At 38.2% G+C, this 24524-nt stretch overlaps 1 protein-coding gene across 4 annotated transcripts; it reads right to left on the bottom strand.

Annotated features, from left to right (window-relative positions):
* Positions 1-426: 426 nt before the first annotated feature.
* Positions 427-23322, bottom strand: Ms4a4c (membrane spanning 4-domains A4C). Of its 4 annotated transcripts, none has more exons than XM_087549125.1 (7): positions 23086-23322; positions 13469-13628; positions 11586-11705; positions 8122-8178; positions 6720-6845; positions 4828-4929; positions 427-2434 (listed from the first exon to the last, which is right to left on the bottom strand). In XM_087549125.1, exons 2-7 carry the CDS (start codon positions 13601-13603, stop codon positions 2303-2305), a joined length of 672 nt encoding a protein of 223 aa, XP_087405251.1. In that variant the 5' UTR covers positions 13604-13628; positions 23086-23322; the 3' UTR covers positions 427-2302.
* Between the last annotated feature and the right edge of the window lie 1202 nt (positions 23323-24524).

Genomic DNA, 24524 nt, shown 5'->3' with positions numbered 1-24524 from the left:
CTGAACGCCCAGTGAACGTGATTGTTGGGGGAAGGGCGGCAATGGGGGGAGGATGGGGAGGGGAACACCCATAAGGAAGGGGAGGGGGGAGGGGGATGTTTGCCCAGAAACCGGGAAAGGGAATAACACTGGAAATGAATATAAGAAATACTCAAGTTGGGGCTGGGGATTTAGCTCAGTGGTAGAGCGCTTACCTAGGAAGCGCAAGCCCCTGGGTTCGGTCCCCAGCTCCGAAAAAAAGAACAAAAAAAAAAAAAAAAAAAAAAAGAAATACTCAAGTTAATAAAAAAAAAAAAGCTTCTCTTTCTTTTTCCTCTGCTTACTGTTTCTACTATTCTATCCTCTTGATAAGGAAAGAAGAAAAATCCCAAATGCTTCAAATGGAGAAGAAAAAACTGTATTATTTCATAATAACATTAGTCTTGCTGATAATGTCTGTGGTTTATTGGGCAATAGAAAAGATGCAGCTGTGGTTACAGCCTGGCCACTGCTGTGTGCTGTGACCAGATTCAGAGAACAAAGGGTTGAGAACCTAGCTTAAGTACTTTCATTACCTGACTGGGAATCCCATCCATAGCTGAGACTCACTTCCTATCATGAGAACAAGGAAACAACAGAACACAAAGTACAAAGAATGGACCACACGGAAGGAAACCAAGAACTGAATGAATTATTACAATCTTCATGAGTGTGACCCAATACCAACAGGAAGCACTTCTGTGGGCTTGTCTCACTCTATGGATAGGTATTTCAGTAACCCCAATGAAGAAAAATGTTTCTTGGTTTGGTTTGGTTTTTGTTTTATTTGAAACAGCTTCAGATCAATCATTTTCTTATTGGTATTCATCTTGAGCAAATTGTTTTGCATTTATCTTATGTATTCTTTATGTTTTTATATGTATTTATTGCAGTTTATGTCTTTTTCCTATGATGTGTACAAAACTTGTTGGCCTGTGCCTGTCAGAAGAGGGCATTTGATCCCCTGGAATCTGAGTTAGGAATGTGAGTTACAATGTGGGTGCTGGGAACTGAAACCAGGTCCTGTCCAAGAGCAACAAGTACTCTGAACTGCTGAGCCATCTCTTCAATCCCATTTGTTATGTTTTTAACATTTCATTTCTGAGAACTGTCTTGATATAGCTATAGTAAAAGATAATTTAAGGTAATAACTTAAATCTAAGGAAATAGCAGGATGATATTGGTAAGTTTTTGGTTCCTTGATCACATCAATACCTGAAGCTTCGGATTATGCAAATAATTTAAACCATGCTATGCCAAATTAATGCAAGCTCTAGATTTATTCTACAATGAATAATTAACATTGACAATACGTATAATCAAATTATTTAAGAATCTACTGACAATGATTTCTCTTTGGGTAATTTAGGCTGATAGCAGAGTCTTTGGATATTGCTTTTAACCAGAAAGGTAATGTGAACATTCAACTGCAAGGCAGTGTAACCTTCAAAGCCAACCTTTAGTGACTTAGTTTCCCAAGTTAGGCCTCTTATCTGAAAGATTCAGTAATCTCTCAAAAGAGCATGACTCTCCTTGGAACCGAGCGTCCAGAGACATGAACCTGTAGATGAGATTACAGCTTCAAACCACAGTGATAAGTGATTTTTAGGTCATATGTAATATATACACATATGTGTATGCATTCTCTCTCCTCTCTCTCTCCATATGTATGTATACAGAGAGATGCCTTTAGGAGAGACTTCCACGTGTATATAGATGTGTTTATATGTGAATGTTGTTTGTGTGTGTGTATTTAAGGATCAGGTATTCTGATTTCAGTCACTTCTTTTTACTATAATTTTTCACCAAATCAATTAAAGTATACACTATGTTATTATATGATGAATATGTACATAAAGACTAAAATTGGTTGCTATCATTAGTAATTTAATATATCTGTTGTCTTACATACTTTATGTGTTTATACACGATCATAAGCAGCTAAAACTACTTATGTAGAAAAAGCCCCCCAAAAAGTAAACTCCAGTCTTTATTCTTTGCAAAGGTATCTCATTTGACTAACACAGGTCTTTGTTTTTTCAGTTTTGCTTTCAAAACTTCTTTGCCAATGCATTGCCCCTTGTACCTACAATGAATAGAGGATGTTAAAGTTTTGTTGACATAATAATGTTTGACTTTCATGTTTATACCATGTCTGATATTCCTCCAAAATTCAGTACAATGAAGTGTTAATTTCCTAGAGAAACGCATACACACACACATGCACACACACACACACACACACACACACACACACACACACACATACACACACACATCAAAATTAGACTATTTCTCCTGGGTATACATTTTCTGGAACATTTTTTCCTTGGCACTCTGGTGGTAGCAATGGTTGAAGTGGCATGGAGGGCGCCATCACTGTCACAGGAGGATTTGATGGTAGCACTACAAGAACCTGTGAAATGAATCAAAATGTTATTGAGTCACCCAGTATAGCCAGCACTTCCATTTCCTTACCCTGTGGAGTCACTGTTACTAATATCTATACTGTGGCTACTAAGTTAAATCAAACATCACATTGAGTGGTATCTGGGTCACTTTTTGGATCATGAGGTGCTGCAAACCTGAGACACTCTTTCTGTGGCAACTGAGTAGTTGGTATCTGCAGCTGCATCTTGGAGCATCAGTCTTCTGTGTGAATGATTTTCTTGAACCAAAGTGTCACAGAGAATGACAGTGGCATTCTTCCAAATTAGTCCGCTCCTGCTGACACAGCACATACAACTTAACATGGTGGCCTTGAATGAAGTTCTGCACAATTGTCAGGGACCCAGAATGGCAGAAGCATCATGACACATGGAAATATATTCTGTCTTTCTCAATCAAGGGCCATAAGGCAGCAGTAGAATGAAGAAGATGTACATACTTAAGATGTGCATGTGCCTAGGTCACTGCTTTTGTGGGTTAACACACAAGAGGGCAACAGGGACAGCATTCCTCAGCCCCAGGGAGCAGTTGCTGCGTTACACTAGCTTCCTATATGAGCTCTGAAGCAGCTTATCTGGCATAACGTATTCAGTGTCTATTTCCTGGTTATTTTTCTCCTAATACAGTTTTTTCTCCTCCTATATATGTCACTTTCTTATGTCTATGAGACTTTCTTCCTCGTCCTTGTTCAAGAGCATCTGCAGCAGTCCTTGAGTTGAGACAGTGGCCATGTGTGCAAAAAAATGAAAGTTTCTGAGGAACACCATTTAGACAGGAGAATAGGGACTAGAAAAAAAGAATTGGAGTAGAGGGAATAGAGCTGGATTTGATTAAAAGACACCATATGCAAGTAGGGCATATACAATGTAAAAGAAACCAGTACACAAAAGAAGACTCTAAGCTCTTCTTTACCTGGGAAGGTAAAGAAGACAGCACATTGAGTGGGGTTGTGGGGCAGTGAGTCCCCCATACAAACAAAATGACTGAGTCTGTAATGGTCCTAAAAATGTGCTTCATTCTGAGGCCGGATGCTCCTTAGGCTCTTTCTATGCCTAAGCAGTCCACTTCCATTCTTAGGTACGCTTTTATTTCCTTGATAAACTGTTGCTATTTCTAACAGGAGTCCCTGGTACAATGCATAGCTGTGGAACACTAGTGTCTGGAAGTGGGTGACCTCTGAACACAGAGGGGTGGCTTGGCACTTCTAAATATGTTTTCCCAGACTTTCTGGTCTTTGAAGTCTTTCTATCTTCCTTGTGCCTGGAGAATGAAGGGATTTTCAGCTGTCTGTCCAGTTTTGTTCTGTTTGTTTTGGTTTACCTCTTTCAAACTTTCCTAAAAGTGTCCTTGCCCTTCCTTCCTAGTCTTGCTTTAAACTCTGTTATTAATGAAACTAGGAAATCCAGAAGGAACCTCAGCTTTTCTGCACAAAAAAACCTTTTAAGACAGAGCAGTGGACATGACAAAGTTTTTTTTTAATTAGATATATTTCTTTACTTACATTTCAAATGTTATTTCCTTTCCCACTTTCCTGTCCATAAGCCCCCATCCCCTCCCCATAACTCATGCGGGTATTCCCCCCCATACACCCCCCTTACTGCCCTCCCCATTCCCCTGCACTGGGAGGACCAAGGGCTTCCCCTTCCACTGGTGCCCCAACGAGGCTATTCTCTGCTATCTCGAACTATTGTGAAAGGTGTCATTTCCCTAATTTCCTTCTCAGCCTGTTTATTCTTTGAGTAGAGGAAGGCTACTGATTTGTTTGAGCTAATTTTAGATGCAGTCACTTTGCTTAAGTTGTTTATGAGGCTAAGTAGTTCTCTGGTGGAACTTTTGTGGTCACTTAAGTACACTATCATATCATCTGCAAATAGGAATATTTTGATTTCTTCTCTTCCAATTTGTATCCCTTTGACCTCCTTTCACTGTCTGATTGTTCTGGCTTGGACTTTGAGTACTATATTGAATAAGTAGGGAGACACTGGGCAGCCTTGTCTAATCCTTGATTTTAGTGGAATTGTTTCAAGTTTCTCTTCATTTAGTTTGATGTTAGCTACGGGTTTGCTGTATATTGCTTTTACTGTGCTTAGATATGGGCCTTGAATTCCTGATATTTCCAGGACTTTTATCATGAAGGGGTGTTGAATTTTGTCAAATGCTTTCTCAGTACCTAATGATCATGTGGTTCTTACCTTTGAGTTTGTTTATATAGTGGATTACATTGGTGGATTTTCATATATTAAACCAACCCTTCATCCCTGGGATGAAGCCTACTGGATCATGATGGATGATAGATTTGTGTGACTGATTACAGAGCAATAGAGACCTACTAAGCATCACCCAACAAAGACTGATACTCACCTCACTAGAGTTACAACAGGAAGCTTTACATCCAAATGCAGAGATGGACACAGCAATGCAGAATTCTAGTATATTTAAAATTAGCATCAAAACATCCAAAGCCTAAAACCAGATTCATACCAAGGAATGTGAGGAATAGAGATTACAAGTTTGAAATATGTCCTCCTACTCCAACTACTATGCCAAAAGAGGGAAGGGCCTGTCCAGGTGTTTGGAAATGAAGCTTTTGATATAACCCAAAACTAAGACAAGTTCTTGGTCTCCTGATTGTCACTAATTTTCTCACTTATAGGAAGACTATCCTGGTCTGGGATGGCTGTCCAAGTTATTATGACATCTTTACTCATAGAAGTAAAATCTGAAGAATTCTAGTCTAAGAGCCTGGGAATGCTTCAATGTCTGCCTAGAAAATAGAAGGCAGAATGAGGAGCCAAGAAATGTGGACAGAAGGCAGAAACACAAAAGCCAAGGATGTTGATTTTCCCTACTCACAGAAAGACAACAGCCCTGCCAACAGTTGATTTTATACAGTGAGACTCATTTTGAACTTCCGTCATCATGTAATAAGATATATTTGGATTATGCACTATTTTGGTAGTGATTGTCACAACTGTGGTAAATCACTGGAGGGTTGTGCACCACACTCCTTAGCGTACAAAGCATTTGGCTTTGTCTGGATCTTCCCCAAGCCACAGGATGAAAATGGAAGGCCAATGGTGGCACATTTGTTGTGAATTATCCTGCCTTGACCTGGTTTGATCTAAAGTTGGCAGATTTGAATATTTTCAGTGATCAGAGATGGTCCCCCTCCTGTGCATTACTCCATTGATCAGGAGCTTGGCACACGACAGATACTGATTCAGTGGCCATGAGAATATTTGCATTGGTTGTTTTCATCCTTGCTCGTGTGTCACCAGATCACTTAGTCTCTGTGTGCAGACCTTGTGACAGGCATGAGTGGAGGACAGCAAAGTAGGAGAGATAGCAATCTTACATTACATATAGTTTAATTTACATAAACGAGTGCAGGGTAGGGCTTGTGGCTCGCAAGTATAATCCCACCATTAAGAAGAGAGGGTGGTTTTTAACCCAAGGGTAACTTGGGCTACATAATAAGACTCCATTCTCCAGCAATATCAATCACACATACTGAAAACATCAATTAAGACACAACAAAGCAAAGGTAGATTTCAACATAAGTAGCAGATATATATGTGTTTATAATACACTATTATAAGATATAAGAACTATCTTTTTCTTGATAGCTTGACTGATCATTGGCAATTCCATGTGGCTAATTCTTGGCATTCAAGGTAGCATGCAATATATCTGGTCTTTCTTATAAATAGCTTACACCTTTAAACCTGTTTTGCAAAGATTATAAGCTATACAATCTTTTTCTCCCTAGAGTATTGGCACCTCCAACCATTAGGAACTTGGATTTATTTTGGATCTCTCTGGGGCACTAACTGAAGATTAGACATGACACATGGGTCCCTATGGTGGAGAAGTAGCGACTTCAGTGATTTTCTTTGTACTTAGTCATAGACAGAAGAGAAATAATGAGGTTTCACCTGATCTCTAAAATATTATCCTACTTCACTATTATTTCAGCAACCCAAATTGATTTGTTTTCCTACTCTCTTTTCTTTTTTCCCAATAATTTTTTTATTCAGTTTTACATCCCAATCACAGCCCCCTTCCTCTTTTCCCAGTCCCAGCTCTACAAAACATTCTTCCCATCCCCCTCCCCTTCTCCTTAGGGGAGAGGAACCCCTTTAGGTACCACCTCCAAATTTGATTTTATGATCAGAATGTTAACTGTTGCTTCTGCAAGAGTCAGTGAGCCCTTACCTCCCCCATGGCATCCTACCAGCAGAGTCAATACTTACCCTGGTGATTGGATCACTACCATATAAGAAAGAATAAGTACTCAAAACCACACTGACAACACCCATTATGCTTGCAGCTGCAGCCAACACAGAGCTGATAGTGTTCAGACTTAGACTGCTGATGACCTAGAAAGGAATGAGAATAGTTATCAGTGGATATATAACTCCATCAGTATTTGAAATACACCATTTCATCATCTTCTTGCCAAAACTAGACTGTGTCTTCTCTTATAGTAGCTTAACTTCCAATCCCTTGCCAAAATAAAAGCAAAATAACTGTTACTCCTAAGACTAAATCCTCCAGATGATTCTCAAGGACACGAGATGCTCTCCAAATTTACAAGCAAAATTTTCAAAGTCTTTGACACGTTATCTGGAGAGCTTGTCCATCATTTACCACCACACTGTGCTGCAAATGCCTAACTGCCCTTGTGCAGATGCTGATAGCCATGTCCCTCTTGCATATTTCCTCCTATGCTGTAGACATAGCCCCACAATCATGTACACGTGGTTCATTTAAATAAACTTTATTGTGAGAAGTAAAACGACTCAGCAAAGTGAATGTCTGCTGCATCTAGAACATGAGCTACAGGTTAGTGGTCAAAGTTGGTGAAAGATGCTAAGGAGACAGACAGGATTTAGCCTGGGTTTCAAAAAGTCACCTTGATCATGCTACACAAGTTGATGTCTATGTGTTGCAGGAAGTGAAATTCAAATGCAGCTTTTACAGGATGAAATAATGGTTGAACTCTTGGCTTTTGCCCTTATCAGCTTTATGATAGACATATCATTGTAAATGTCTTTTTAAGCCATGTATTATTTTTTGTTTACAAATGGTTTTTCTGCCTATATGTACATTCAGCATGCACATGGCCCTGGTACCCACATAAGCCAGATGAGGGCTTGAGATCCCATGGAATTGTAGTTATGCATGTCTGTTAGACACCATGTGGGTGCATGGAAAAAAATCTGGGTCCTCTGTAAGAACAGCAAGTGTTCTTAACTTCTGACCATCTCTCTGGTCTCTAAATTTGTTTTAAACCTTTTATTTTGGATACATTTGAAGAAGGCATTTTAATATGTCAATCAATACTTCACTTATTAATGCCACTGCAAATATTTGGGTATCATGGCACATCTGTGTAAACCCCACCTGACATTTCCTCCCTGAATTCACTGTACCAGCACCAGGTTTCTCCCAGCAACTGCCCTGATATGATATCTATCAAACATGATCCGACTTATTATGAACCAGTAGCTCAGCTACACTTTTGAAAGTCAGGTCCTTCTAAACTCATAGCCATGGCTTTAGGAAGATAGAGTCAACCCCTTTACATCTTAGCAGAATGCACAGTTGATGAAATTGCTCCCTTTTGATAGCCAAATAAACTAAAATACATACCAGGCTCTTTGTCGTTTTCACTCCTGCTGCAATTGACAGGGATCCGGAGACAATGAACTGTTCAGGAGGGGAAATATCCAGGTTAAAAAATCTTTAAACAGTTGTTATAAATTGTAGCATACTGACCCTTACTTCTGAAGTAACTGAGTCTAGAAAACTGACCAATTTCTGAAAAGCAGCAGTTTTTTTTTAAATTTTTAAACTAAATTTGTTGTATTTTGGAGCATCTTTTGGGTATATGCCCAGGAATGGTGTAGCTGGGTCCTCAGGTAGTACCATGTCCAATTTTCTGAGGAACCTCCATACTGATTTCCAGAGTAGTTGTACCAGCTTGTAATCCCACCAACAATGGAGGAGTGTTCCTCTTTTTTCACATCCTCGCCAGCATCTGCTGTCACCTGACTTTTTGATCATTGCCATTCTGACTGGTGTGAGGTGGAATTTCAGGGTTGTTTTGATTAGCATTTCCCTGATGACTAAGAATGGTGAACATTTCTTTAGGTGCTACTTCGTCATGTGATATTCTTCTGTTGAGAATTCTTTGTTCAGCTCTGAGTTCCCATTTTTAATACGGTTATTTGATTCTCTGGAGTCTAGCTTCTTGAGTCCCTTTTATATATTGGATATTAGCCCTCTATCTGATGTAGTATTGATAAAGATCTTTTTGCAATCTGTTGGTTGCTGGGAAAGCAGCAGTTTTCTAAGTCACCCACCTTCCCCATACTCACAAGAGCAAAGAGGAAAAGTAAAATGAGATAATGGAAGAAACATCAAGGTTTTTTATTAGATTATTTCATTTGTTTATTTTGCATGTTTGAGTAAGGTCTTGTTATGTAGTTCTGGTTGACCTAGAGCTTGCTACATAAACCAGGCCAGGCTTGTGTTCAGAGTGGCTCTCCTGTTTATGCTTCCTGGGTGAAAGGATTACAGGCAGGAGCCATCAAAGTGTCTCAAAATTGTAGTAATGTTTTCTCTATGCTTCCAGTAGGGAGGAATAAGCCATGGTCCCTCTTTGCTGTCTTTCTCCACTTAAAGATCTGTGACTGGAATGATCATTTTTCTAATTACACTGACAAAGCTGTCTGCAGTTTCTTACTCTGGAGATGTTTACTTAATATTTATGACATTTTGAGATTATATTTTATAGACTTGAAAAGAAACTGAGAACTTTTTAAAATTTAAAATCATCGGGTCCTTTCACATACTTCGTATTAAGGTTTTTAAAACCCTATTTAAGTCTCATGTTATCAAAAATTTTAAGAGCAGCACAAACTAAATATCTTTCTTATAACAAGATTTTTGCCAACATGACAACCAAACTAAAGAAATTAGTCCATCTAAAATAGAAAAGAAATTATCCTTGATGAAAATGCAGATTGAAAGCTGTAAATAAAATAATATCAACAAATTAAATTGTATATTAGATGATTACTAGAATATGTAGTTCATTTGAGCCTGCCGATTTGGCCATTATTTTCAATTAATTGAAATGACTGCTTTCAATTTATTGAACTGACCTTTTTAGACTGTTCAGCTAAATATACAGATGACTAGATTTGCTTTCCAAATTTTAGTTTAGAAGATCTAATGGAATATTTATTGGATTTGTCATAAGAAAAGAATAGGTATTTCTTTTTGAATATTTTATTAGTATGTATTAATTATATAAGGTGATGGGTTTCATTATGATATTTTCATGCATATATATAATGCAATTTGATCAAAAAAAGATTTAAAGTTAATGGAGTGTTCACTAGGACCACATCATTGAAACTAAAATTAAGATATAGATGAGAGGCTGGGGAGTTGATTTCACCCCATGCAGGCCTGAAACCTTGAATTGGATCTTCCATCATGAACTATGGGAGTTGGTTTCCAAGATGGTATTGGGTAAGAAATAAGGATTGAAGCAGACATCCACAGTGAAGAGATAAATGAGATAAATCTTGTTCATGGACTAAAAAAATTAACCTTCTTTTGTCTCATTTTATTTTTCATTTGTACAGTGAAGAGAAAAGGCAATTTCTCAAAACAAGTAGTGCCTGATTGAGGTGAAACATTACATAAAAAATTTAGTAATGGCCCAGATTACAGTGCAACGTAAGATATTAGTGGTATTATTGGTGGGATTATCACCATCATCATTATTAATACCATTGATACTATTATTGATATATAAAGTACCATGAAATTTGAAAAATATGGCAGTCTGTGGGATTCTTCAAATCTTAAACATCTGTGGTAAAATAAGAAGGAAAAATTAAAGTACCAGGTCTACCAAATGACCAAATGTTCTCATTCTCCAGTTCATAATAAATAGAAGCCTTGCAATGCTTGAATAAGACTCTAAGTTATAAAATAACAAATAACCAAGGTTATGCATTTTGTTCTCTACTTGTAAGTTCATACCATATAGGTAAGAAAATGTTTGGTTTTTATACCTAACTGACACTCTGAACTCTAAAAAAAATTCTCTCTAGTTTTATTATAAAGTTTTTAACTTAGAAAATTCTCATTCAAATTTTTGATTAGTTATTTTACTATAGGCTGGCCTGACCACCCAGTGCTCCCAGAAACTAGACCACCAACCAAGGAGTGTACCTGGAGGGATCCATGGCTCCAGTTACATATGTAGCAGAGGATGGCCTTGCCTGCCAGCAGTGGGAGGAGAGGCCCTTGGTCCTATGGAGGTTTAATGCCCCATCATAGGGAGATGCTGGAGCAGTGGAGTGTGTGTGCAGAAACACATACAGAAAGTGAGGAGGCCGGATTTGGGCTGGAGGGCTAGTGGAAGGGTAACTGGAAAGTGGAATATCATTTCAGATGTAAAGGAATGGAATTGCTAATAATAAAAAAGGAAACTAAATGTATCTACAGTTCTCCTATTCTCTTAAGCGTTTTTTGAGATTTGATTAGTCAGATGCCTTAATCGCCTGCTCAGCTTTGTCCCGTCTTCTTTGCCAGCAACACCCTATTTCATTCATTCTTTCATGATGTCAGAATTTTGTGATCCCTTGCTAGCTAGAAAAGCAGATCTCAATTTCTCCAGGTTAACAACAGCAAGCCAGTCATCCTCGGTTTGAGGATATACTTATAAAAATTTTATGAGCATTAAAACAGGTAGATCGGAAGTCATACTGCTCTTTCTAACCAACCCTAGAATTGATTAACCATGAACTTCTGAGGAAATCAGTGTGTCAATGTTTAAGTAACTCTTGTGGGAGTATAAGACTACATGCTGTCACAATATATCTTAAATGACTTATTAAATAAACAGTCCACCTATCTTTATGAATGGCATGTGGAAATTGCCATGTGAACAAGGAAATACTGAATCAGGTTTAAATACGCTGTTTTCAAACATGTAGACTACTTGAAAGAGTTGAGAGAAGAACTCGCCCAAAGTTAGCGTAGACACAATAGGGTGATATTACCTCCAGTTACAAAAGACTGCGTGTACTCACCATTACTGGTCCCCAAATTGGGGCTTGTAAGGCAACTGAAATGAGTGATCCAAAACCCATAGTTTTCATTACTATTACTCCTAAGCTGAGGTTTATGAGAGCAATCATAACTTGTACCACCTAGAAACAAAAATAAAAAAACCATCATCACCACAAAAAATGATGCCCATGCTGAGTACTATCAAGCCACTAAGTTACCTCCACCAAGTCCTTTCATAATTCATGGATAAATTTTAAATATTATTCTTTTGTCCATTGTCTTCATATAAGGATGAGATACTAACTTATAAATCATCCCTTGGACACACTCTCTCTGTCTCTCTCTCTCTCTGTCTCTCTCTCTCTCTCTCTCTCTCTCTCTCACACACACACACACACACACACACACACACACACACACACACACATTTCAGTAATTTCAGTCTTAGTGAGAATTTGGGAAGTTCTTTCCAGAGATGCTTTGATGATTCCCATGATGCACCTCTACCTCTGTTGCTGTCCTTTGTCACATGATCACATAAGAAAGACTCAAAAATTAGGAAGAAATTATATCAGCAAGATGCAGAATGAGGGAAATATGAAGAGTGCATGTGATCTTCTTTGGGAGCTTGGAGTTTGAGGAAGGAATGTGAATACAGTGAACCAATGATGGAGGAATTTACATATAACTGCCCCCATCCATAAAAAAAGACTCACGGAAAATGAAAGCAACGTATGAAGATGAGTGAGAGGAAAGAAGAGGAGGAAATGTAGAGAAGGATGAATGGGACTATAAGGAAAGATTGAAAAAAACTTATGAATTTATTATCACATGTATGTATATATGTAACAATAATACATAAAAAGAAGTCACTGCTCATAAAATTTGAAAGGAAGGAGAGAGCTTGGGAGGCTTGGTGGATGAAACAGAGAATGGAAAGTGTGTTATATTTTAATTAACTCTTTAAAATGGAAAAGGACATATTTAATGAGTTACTCAACTACACTTTGATTTGTGGGAACCCACCCAACAAGGTCAGAACTTAATCCAAAGGAAAAATAAAACTAGAGTAAAAATCACTAGGGTTCGAAACAGGGAATCAATGTACAAAAATTTACAAAACCAAAAGTCATTTGTCTTAAAATACAAATAAAATCAATTCCTTGTTAGCCAAGCTGAGAAGAGACGTGGTTAACACTCCCAGGAACCATTCAGGGGATAGGATATGTGGGAAACACAAGAGAAGAGGCCATCTGACTCAATAACGTAGAGGAAACAGAGTTCCTTAAGAATACCATGCACCAAACCTCGGAAAAGAAGTAGCCACAAATGTCAGGAGACAGAATAATTTGAGCTGGACAGGTGCAGGCCTTTAATCCCAGAACTTAGGAGGCAGAGGCAGGCAGACCCCTGTGATATTCAAGGCCAGCCTGGTCTACAGCCTGTGTTCCAGGACAACAAGGGCCACACAGAGAAACAGTGTCTCAAAAGACTAAAAACAAAACAAAACAAAAAATTACCCTCAAAACAAAAACAAACAAATGAACATTAAAAAATAGAATAATTTGAAAAGATTTACTACTACATGATATTATTATTTATTTTGCATTATTAAAAATATCAATAAACTAATAGAACACAAAGCACTAAACTCAGAGTTCCCATCACTGGGAGTGTATATACCTCTGTCTCCCCCTTAATTTTACTGTAAAAGTAAAACTGCTCTCAATTTAAAATATTTTATTGATATTTTTAACAGATGCATTTGAATCAAATGCTATTACCTCCAGGTTGTGCTGATGTACCATGAAGCTACTGAAAGAGAGCATGGGTGTCTGCTTTTTATTTAAATAATTTATATATTTATAAAATCACTCTCCCCTGAGATCCAAAGATGTCTTACCCCTAAGACTTTGGGTTCCCCCTTCAAGAACTTCTCTTTGTTCTCGTTCCACCTTTGTGATTTTATAACAGATGGCTCCGAGGGCTGAGTTCCTCCAGGAACCACTGCTGTGGTGCTCTGTGCCAGTCCTTGCATGGTTTCCAGGGCAGCAGACACAGTACTGAAATAAGAATGAAATTTCAGATGAATTTCTGGAAATGAAGCAGTGCCAGGATCCCACTTAAGGGTAAATTCCAAACAAAATCCTCCTATGTTGTTATCGTCGTCGTCGTCATCATCGTCATCATCGTCGTCGTTGTCATCATCATCATCATCATCATCATCATCATCATCGCTCTAATTGAAAACAATATTTTCTCTTGGTAAGAGGAGCCCAATTCTATTTCCAATTTTATTTTGAATGCTCCTGCTTTTTCTTTATTTACTCACAAATACTTTGGACTTCACTTTTCAAATTCTTAGTTGAAGCATTTGTGCATGTTGACATCATCTTCAGGAGATGCACCCCACTTCACCATCTGGTCCCATAACAAAGAAACCCATCACACCTGTGCATTCTCCTAACCAGAGTCTCTGGGTTCCAGCAGATACAACTCCCCTCTGTCTGTGAACTCCTCAACCAACCTGCAGTGCAAGGGAGAACTTAAGCAATTCTTGGTGAGGATTGTGGTTTCTTTAATAACCCAGGTAGTTACGTTATCTGAATTGGTTTTTGCTTTAATCCCAGGTGTGAGGTATGGACCTGCTCAGATTGGCCACAGCTGCTAACTAGGAAGGTCTAGTGCTGTAGGAGGGGCGTGATTTTGGCAACTGCAAATGTTTGGAATTCTGGGGACTCATGAGAGAGTATAAATGTGAGAATCCGGAACCCTGAGCAAGCTGGTGGTGGCTTCTCTTCCCACCACCACCACACCCCACAACGTCCCTGCTACTGCCAGCTCCTGCTATTGCCTTTGCTGCTTTTGCTATTGCTGGGTTGCTGTATTGCTGTATTGCTGTATTGCTGGATTGCTGAGTTGCTGGGTTGCTGGATTGCTGGATTGCTGGTTAGAGATATTCTGGTGAAGGAGATTGGATTTGCTCTAAGGAGATTCATGTCTCTAATCAGCAAGAAATAGCCTAAAAAGATGTAGACTCCCTTTCCCAGTCTTTCTCTCCTCTCTCCTCCTGTGGGGCTGCAATGCATTGGGGAGGAATTGGGGCAGAGAAGGGTGGTAGACTTTTGAACCCAATAAAGTAGAAAAAATGCCTACACTTCCATTTCATGTTTCAGAAGGCAAAGGTGTTCTTAAGGGAACCCAAGGTGAAGGTCTAGTCCACTCAAATGCACAGCTTTCCTTTTGTTATAAAGAACCTCTGCCATGCCTCTCAGAAATACCTTCAGAGCTCTGGGCTGTGCTGACATCCTCGCTTGCCTATTCATTCCCCTCTTGGGTCACACTTACTAAAGAGAAAGCATAAAGAAGGGAATCTAAATGGTATGTCTCTCTTTGGTCAAACTGAAAATAAAAACAAACAAAAAGAAATAAGCTTAAATTTCAACAGTTTGTGGCAATTGTCAGTGATAAAAAAAATGACACCTGAGCAGAGAAAAGCCTGGGCCTAAGATCCAATAATCTGAGGGATGGGAAGATGGCTCAGTGTTTCAGAGTACTTGATGCTCTTCCAGAGGACCCAGGTTCAATTCCTCCCTCCTACATGGCAGCTTGTACCCATCTATAACTATAATTCTAGGGTATAAACACTTTCTCTGGTCTCTTTGAGCACCAGACATGCATGTGGCATACAGATATACATGCAGACAAAACACCTATGCACATAAAAGGTCGAATAATCTGGAGTTTTCTCCTAGCTTTCATTAACATGGGAATTCCTGGTTATTAACATTCGTTGGAGCATTTGACTTCATCTGTGAAGGGTGCACTGGGCACAGTTGCTACCAATCTTCTTTCTGATCTGCACACTGCTAAGAGTTTTCTCGGTGTCTTCCATTGATGAACATCTGTATCAGAGGCTTCCGCTCAAGTGCAGACTAATATTAGGCTGGGTGCTGAGCCTTCATCGTCTGTATTTCCACCAAATTCTGCATGGAGCAGATGTTGGCTTAACTCATGGATTATCAAAATAATATGTAGGTGACAGATAAATATCATGGAAGGTTATTAAGAGTATGTGAAATGACCACTCAATAATTTAAATATTACCTTCTGGTTTTTGATACCCTGAGTATAGAAAAATTATAACAACCTTATAGAGTGCTCAATTGAGGCCTTCTTTTATTTTAAGTTTTTAATTTTTTTTTAATTCCAGGTGTGAGATACGGGCCTGCTCAGATTGGCCACAGCTGCTAACTAGGATGGCTTAGTGATGTAGGAGGGGTGTTATTTTTCTTATTAAAAATTAATTTTTTTATTTTTTATTAGATATATTTCTTTACTTACATTTCAAATGTTATTCCCCTTCCCAGTTTTCTGTCCATAAGCCCCCATTCCCTCCCCTCCCCCATACTAGTATTCCCCCTATATATTCACCTTATTGCCCCCCCATGTTCCCCTGCACTGGGGGTACAACATTGGCAGGACCAAGGGCTTCCCCTTCCCCTTGTGCCCCAACAAGGCTATTCTCTGCTACAGATGCATTTGGAGACCTGGGTCAGTCCATGTATAGTCTTTCAGTAGTGGTTTAGTCCCTGGAAGCTCTGGTTGGATGGCATTGGTTTTTTTATGGGGTTGCAAGCTCCTTTAACTCTTTCAATACTTCCTCTGATTCCCCCCAAGGGGGTCCTATTCTCAGTTCGGTGGTTTGCTGATAGCATTGACCTCTGTATTGGACATGTTCCGGATGTATCATTCAGGAGAGATCTATATCCAGTCCCTTTTAGCATGCATTTTCTACCTCCATCAATCCATCAATCTTATCTAGGTCAGGCTCTGAATGGCAATTCCTTGAGTCACTGCTCTAAACTTTGCTTCCATATCCCCTCCTATGGGTATTTTTTCCCCGTTTAAGAAGGAGTAGGAATATCCGCTTTATGGTCATCCTTCTTCTTGAGCTTCCTGTGGTCTGTGGATTGGATCTGGGGTAATTCGAGCTCTTTGGCTAATATCCATTTATCAATGAGGGCATACCAAGTGTATTTTTCTGTGATTGGGTTACCTCACTCAGGATGATATTTTCCAGTTCCCTCCATTTGCCTATGAATTTCATAAAGTCATTGTTTTTGATAGCTGAGTAATATTCCATTGTGTAGATGTACCACATTTTTTTAAATACATTCCTCTGTTGAAGGGCATCTGGGCTCTTTCCAGCTTCTGGCTATTATAAATAAGGCTGCTATGAACATAGTGGAGCATGTGTCTTTGTTATATGTTGGAGCATCTTTGGGTATATGCCCAAGAGAGGTATAGCTGGATCCTCAGGCAGTTCAATGTCCATTTTTCTGAGGAACCTCCAGACTGATTTCCAGAATGGTTGTACCAGTCTGCAATCCAACCAACAATGGAGGAGTGTTCTTCTTTCTCCACATCCTCACCAGCATCTGCTGTCACCTGGGTTTTTGATCTTAGCCATTCTCACTGGTGTGAGGTGAAATCTCGGGGTTGTTTTGATTTGCATTTCCCTGATGACCAAAGATGTTGAACATTTCTTTAGGTGCTTCTCAGCCATTCGATAATCCTCAGCTAAGATTGTTTTGTTTAGCTCTCTACCCCATTTTAATAGGGCTATTTGGCTCTCTGCAGTTCTTTGTATAATTTGGATATTAGCCCTCTATCAGATGTAGGATTGGTAGAGATCTTTTCCCAATCAGTTGGTTGCCATTTTGTGCTAATGACAGCATCTTTTGCTTTACAAAACCTTTGCAGTTTTATGAGGTCCCATTTGTCAATTCTTGATCTTAGAGTATGAGTCATTGGTGTTTCATTCAAGAAATTTTCCCCAGTGCTCATGTGTTCAAGACCCTTCCCCACTTTTTCTTCTTTTACTTTGAGTGTATCTGGTTTGATGTGGAGGTTCTTGATCCACTTGGACTTAAGCTTTATACATGGTTATAAGAATGGATCGATCTGCATTCTTCTACATGCTGACTTCAAGTTGAACCAGCACCATTTGTTGAAAATGCTATCATTCTTCCATTGATGGTTTTAGCTCCTTTGTCAAAGATCAAGTGACAATATATGTGTGGGTTCATTTCTGGGTCTTCAATTCTATTCCACTGATCTACCTGCCTGTCTCTGTAACAATACCATACAGTTTCTATGACTATTGCTCTGTAATACTGCTTGAAATCAGAGATGGTGATTACCCCAGAAGTTCTTTTATTGTTGAGTATAGTTTTCACTATCCTGGGATTTTTGTTATTACAAATGTATTTGCAAATTGCTCTTTTTATCTCTATAAAGAATTGAGTAGGAATTTTGTTGGGGATTGCATTGAATCTGTAGATCACTTTTGGCAAAATGACCATATTTACTATATTAATCCTACCAATCCATGAGCATGGGAGATCTTTCCATCTTCTGAGATCTTCGATTTCTTTCTTCAGAGACTTGAAGTTCTTGTCATACAGATCTTTCACTTGCTTGGATAAAGTCACACCAAGATATTTTATATTATTTGGGATTATTATGAAGGGTGTCATTTACTTAATTTCTTTCTCAGCCTGTTTATCCTTTGAGTAGAGGAAAGCTCCTGACTTGTTTGAGCTAATTTTATACCCGGACACTTTGCTGAAGTTGTTTATCAGGTTAAGTAGTTCTCAGGTGGAACTTTTGGGGTCACTTAAATACACTACTATATCATCTGCAAATAGTGATATTTTGATTTCTTCCCTTCCAATTTGTATCCCTTTGACCTTTTGCTGTCTCACTGCTCTGGCTAAGATATCAAGTACTATATTGAATAAGTAGGGAGAGAGTGGGCACCCTTGTCTAGTCTCTGATTTCAGTGGGATTGCTTCAATTAGTTTCTCTCCATTAGTTTGATGTTAGCTACTAGTTTGCTGTATATTGCTTTTACTATGTTTAGAGATGGGCCTTGAATTCCTGATCTTTCCAGGACTTTTATTATGAAGGGGTGTAGAATTTCATCACATGCTTTCTCAGCATCTACTGAAACGATCATGTGGTTCTTATCTTTGAGTTTGTTTATATAGTGGATTACATTGATGGATTTTCATATATTAAACCATCCCTGCATCCCTGGAATGAAGCCTACTTGATCATGATGGATGATCGTTTTGATGTGTTCTTGGATTCGGTTTGCAAGATTTTTATTGAGTATTTTTGTGTCAGGACCTGGGCTCTTTTTGGTTGGGAGACTTTTAATAACTGCTTCTATTTCTTGAGGAGTTGCTGGGTTGTTTAGATGGTTTATTTGTTCTTGATTTAACTTTGGTACCTGGTATCTGTCTAGAAAATTGTCCATTTCCTCCAGATTTTCCAGTTTTGTTGAATATAGGCTTTTGTAGTAGGATCTGATGATTTTTTTAATTTCCTCTGATTCTGTTATTATGTCTCCCTTTTCATTCTGACTTTGTTAATTTTGAAGCGCTCTCTGTGACCTCTGGTTAGTCTGGCTAAGGGTTTATCCATCTTGTTGATTTTCTCAAAGAACCAACTTTTGGTTCTGTTGATTCTTTTTATGGTCCTTTTCGTTTCTGCTTGGTTGATTTTAGCTCTGAGTTTATTTCCTGCCTTCTACTCCTCCTGGGTGTATTTGCTTCTTTTTGTTCTAGAGCTTTTAGGTGTGCTGTCAAGCTGCTGATATATGCTCTCTCCTGTTTCTTTCTGCATGCACTCAGAGCTATGAGTTTTCCTCTTAGCACAGCTTTCATTGTGTCCCATAAGTTTGGGTATGTTGTACCTTCATTTTCATTAGAAAGGATCAACAGAACCAAAAGTTGGTTCTTTGAGAAAATCAACAAGATAGATAAACCCTTAGCCAGACTAACGAGAGGACACAGAGAGTGTGTCCAAATTAACAAAATCAGAAATGAAAAGGGAGACATAACTACAGATTCAGAGGAAATTCAAAAAATCATCAGATCTTACTATAAAAACCTATATTCAACAAAATTTGAAAATCTTCAGGAAATGGACAATTTCCTAGACAGATACCAGGTATCGAAGTTAAATCAGGAACAGATAAACCAGTTAAACAACCCCATAACTCCTAAGGAAATAGAAGCAGTCATTAAAGGTCTCCCAACCAAAATTCTCAGAAGTCTTTAATGTCTTTCTTTATTTCTTCCTTGACCAGGTTATCATTGAGTAGAGCATTGTTCAACTTCCACGTATATGTGGGCATTCTTTCCTTATTGTTATTAAAGACATGCTTTAGCCTGTGGTGGTATGATAGGACGCATAGAATTATTTCTATCTTTCTGTATCTATTGAGGCCTGTTTTTTGACCAATTATATGGTCAATTTTGGAGAAAGTACCATGAGGTGCTGAGAAGAATGTATATCCTTTTGTTTTAGGATGGAATGTTCTATAAATATCTGTTAAATCCATTTGGTTAATTGAGGCCTTGTTAAAGCCTTTATCTTTTCTTTTACTTAATTTTAAAAAAATAGGATTATTTATTTCACTTTTGAGAATATTATATTTGGATAATGTGCTTACATCACTTCCATCCTACCCTATCTTTTCTCCAACTTTTCCCATGATCTCCTACTTCCTTTCATATTCATGACCACTTTCCCTTTAATTATTAAATTATTAAATATGCATATTGATAAATATGCATATTATTTTATACACACACATAATTTTGGGTCCATTTAATGTTGCTTGTATGTAAATGTGTCTAGGAATGAGTACATAGGACTAGATAACCCATCAGGGAGCTCCTTGCTGTAGAAGCTAGGAATTGTCTATAGTTTTCATCAAAGGGTAAACACACAAGATATTCTCAAGGGTACAACAGTAGCACTTATTATCTTGAGGGTAGTCCAGAGATGTCTAAATGGTCTTAAAGACACAATAGGCGAAAATCCATGCATGGTACAATAAACTTGGCCACCTAGCTGTGACTGCTGAGGTCATAAACCCTAGAGGAGAAACTGTTGCTGCTACTTTAACAAGCCTTTATCTTTTCCCTGTCCTTATTCTATGCCCCAAAAACTGCCTCCAAGGTACAGTTAAATGTGTACTCAATCCCAGGTCGAAAAACTAATGTATGTTTGAAAGCTGATCTCATTTTTCTCATTTTTACCTAGATGTCTTATATTCATCCAGTAAAGTAAAAGTCATCATGTTGAAGCCTAAGAAGCCAAATCCAGAACCTATCTACTTCCACAATGCCTGTCGTTTGTGTCTGAAGAGGCTCAAGCTCTGGGAAGGCCCCCCAGACTCTTTGTTCAGAGCGCTGTGATACAAATCTCTGAAGACACATAACCACTTCCTACTTTTTTATGAAAACCATTAACTGACTTTCGATTTCTCCACCAAGGCATGTATATTTATTGTAAAACATATTCAAAAGGAGTGGCTCCCATTAACAGAGTTTTTATTCCACAAGAAAATAATATCACTTACTGCAAAGGTATGTTTGGAAATTTCCTTTTTGTAAAACTCCATCAAAGGAATATAACAAAATACTATATACTTTAAAATGTTGTATGATCAATTTTATTAAGTATTAATAAAAAGCAAAACTTAAAACCAGAGTAGACATAAAAAATATAAAAATGTACAAGATTAAAGATTAATATATTTAGACTATATGTCATTTAGATGGCCTTTCCCAACCTGTTAACAAAAATCACACATTGTAGTTACATGTGTGTTCCCAGAGACATGTTTTTCTAGAGAACTGTGTATGGAGATTTTGGATGTATTGTGAGCACAGGAAACTCTACTGTCAGAGACTTGTCCTGAATTCATAATTACTACCCAGCATCAATGAATACAGTGCTTTTCTGGGTCTAAGAAGCATCCAGTTTCATAGAAAAAGCTTATTCTCTAAGACAAACTTAACCACAGTCATTTCTGCATGATCTCATTAGTCTACTGAACCTAAGATTCCCCACAGAAAATCAAAATCACCTTCACATTATTTTCATAAAATATTTGATGTTGTGTGATTATGAAGAAGCGACATTTATTTAACCCATTATTGGGTGGTACAACAGAAAGCATGACCATAGAAATTGACAGCTCTGGTTAAGGTTATTCAGCTAAGTCACACCATAACACAGGTAATACTGGAAATGAGAGAGGTTACTGTTGCATGGACAAGGCCCCAGATGATCTTGATTTCACAATTCATCCTTATATGAACTAACCAGGGTCACATAACACTACATGAATCCCTTCTAAGAGCAAGGCTTTCATGACCTAACCCCCTGCTTCGAGTCATGATTCTCAACCTTCCTAATGCCGCAAAACTTTATAGAGGTCCTCACGTTGTGCTGAACACCCCCAAACATAAAGTTTATTTCTTTCTTTTTCATAAATGCAATTTTGCTATTGTTGCAAGTCATGATGTAAATAACTGTATTTTCAAATAGTCTTAGCTGACTCCTATGATAAGGTCATTCGATGCCTAAGAGAGTCTCCCTTGACAGGTTGAGAACTGCTGTCTTAGGAGTACTGTCACTTCAGCATTTTTATATTGGTATCAATGCCTCTATCACATGATTCCTTGGGGATCAAACTTCATTCGCATTACTCAATAAACGTTTCTTAGGTGAAGTTTACATTAATGAATCATAATATAGGTCATAGATAAGATGATGAAAAATTATTCATTATCTGTCCTCCCCTAGAAGCTTGATAAACTCAGAAATTAGGAACAAATTTAGGGAAATCCTAGGAGATTCAGTGAGCTAATAAGGAAGCTTGCCATCAGAATCTTGGGTCATCTGTTCTCTGTCTGGTAAATCAGAGCCTCCTGAGAGCTCAGAGGTCACCAGTGAAGACAAACATGGAATGGACAGGAGCTTAATGGAGATGGGAGCATCTGGAAGGAGAGCTGATGAGGTGAGCAAAAGACATCACAGTGGAGGGGAGTGAGATGATGGAGGGAAACCTGCACATCTAAGCAAGTAGTAATCTCATCCACAATTTGATTTGTGAAAAATATTCACGGACAGGGCTGTGGGTTGTGCACAATGCAGTGATGTGACTTTGCCGGAATTGTGAAGCTTCTTCAGCCATGATAGTGTTAGCAATAGGTGAAGCTGTCTTAGTTGTCTGCTGGTCTGGCGCCCCTGTGACTTATTATTATTCCCATTTTATCTGTGCTTCTGTTAGATCTGGAGAAGTTTTCAAAGATGAGGTACAACATTTGTACCTTAGGAATGCCAATAGCTTAGGAAAAAAAAAACACAGATAATGCTTCTGTTTATATCTGTAAGGTTTTGTAAAAATGGTGTTTGGATTTCATATCTCACACTCCATTGGCATTTCCTATATTCACCAAGGACAGGCCATGGTAGAGAAAGCACATCAAACTTTAAAGATGCAAATATTTAAGTTAAAAATAAGGATTATGAATATTCATCTTGTCATATTTTAAACGATGCTTTATATGTTATTAATCATAAAATATTACAGAAGAAAACATAAGTTTTTTCGTTAAAAACTTGTTTTAAATAAAATTTACTCCTCACCTCTAATAAAATAAAAAGATCTACTAACCAGACAATGGAAAGGATCTGATGTCAGATGATTTATCCCAGGAGAAGCTTTGCTTGTGTGTTTTCACAGGATGCTGATCCACCTTTGTAGATGTCAGATAAGTCGATTGTGCCCGGACTTACCCCCACTGACTAAGAGGCAGAAACTTTTGCTTCTGTCATTTCCTCCCCACCCACCTCAGCCATCATACATGAGTGGATGTTTACTCTGAAGATTCAAAGTAGAAATTACTGTTTTCATATAGTTTAGATTTATGATTCTTTTACATTTTTATAGGATTACTTTTTAAGATAAATAATAAAATAGTTGATTCTTCCCTTGTAAATGCACTTTGCAACCCTGTAGTAAGAAAAACTGACTGAGAAAATTACCATAATTACTGCGTCTATTTATACTCTGTTAATATAAAACAAGTTACTTAGATGCAAATGAATGTGGGTCCTTAGTGTTGGGGATTTAGCTCAGTGGTAGAGCGCTTGCCTAGGAAGCACAAGGTCCTGGGTTCAGTCCCCAGCTCCGAAAAAAAAAAAGAAAAAAATGAATGTGGGTCCTTGGGCATAATTTGTTTTTCACCCATGATATGTAGAACATTTGAAAGTGAGGGTATTAGGAAACGTGGTTTTTTCCTATGTATATTCACTGTAATTGTTTACTGAAAGAAAAATAGAATGTAATCATATTGTAAATTTTATAGAGTTTGAAAGGTTTTGCTGGGATATATAAGATGTGGGAGAAAAACTAAAGTTGTTGGAGCTTGGCCCCACCCCAAAAATGTGTATATGTATATGATTATATGCATATATGTGAAGTTGGCTGTAACTTTGCTTCATCCACCAAATGTATGTATGTATGTTTGTATGTATGTATGTATGTATGTATGTATGTATGTATGTTTGTTTGTATGTATGTAATGGGTGACGTTGTTGGAGCTTGTTGAGGTATGCTTCATTCACCGTGTGTGTGTGTGTGTGTGTGTGTGTGTGTGTGAGTGTGTGTGTGTGTCTGTGTCTGTGTCTGTGTTTGATTCTTTCCCATTTTTTTTCTTGGTGGCCCCAGAATGTTTCTCTGGATCAGAATCTTTCTTGCAGCCCCAGGAAGTCTTCCACCAGCCCCAGATAATCAGGCTTTGTTCCTGTAGAGAAATATCTGCTGAATGACCAACTGCTTACTCTATGTCCCACCCAGTTTACCCTAGATGCCAAAGCTGGTCTTTGCCAAAACAGAAGGAGCATTCCAACCCATCCCCTCTATGAAGCCAATGTCACTCTAATTCCAAAACCAGGTAAAGACAGACAGACAGACAGACTAAAAGATAAAAGTTTTAAAGTTACCCCCCTAGACACAAAGTTTAGAACAGAAAAAAAAAAACAAAAACAGGTTAGACCCCAGAATTTTATGTTCCAAGAAGCCT

The sequence above is a fragment of the Rattus norvegicus genome, chromosome 1 (genome assembly GCF_021556685.1).
Source record: "Rattus norvegicus strain SHRSP/BbbUtx chromosome 1, alternate assembly SHRSP_T2T, whole genome shotgun sequence".
Classification (NCBI taxonomy): domain Eukaryota; kingdom Metazoa; phylum Chordata; class Mammalia; order Rodentia; family Muridae; genus Rattus; species Rattus norvegicus.
This window is presented reverse-complemented; position numbering and strand designations above follow the sequence as displayed.

Coding starts and splice junctions, on each gene's coding strand:
- Ms4a4c (XM_087549125.1), bottom strand. CDS start 13,603: ATGCAAGGACTGGCACAGAGCACCACAGCAGTGGTTCCTGGAGGAACT. Junction 6,846..8,121: donor TGAAAACGACAAAGAGCCTG/GTATGTATTTTA, acceptor ATTCCTTTCTAG/GTCATCAGCAGTCTAAGTCT. Junction 4,930..6,719: donor GTAGTGATCCAATCACCAGG/GTAAGTATTGAC, acceptor ATCTGGTTTTAG/GCTTTGGATGTTTTGATGCT.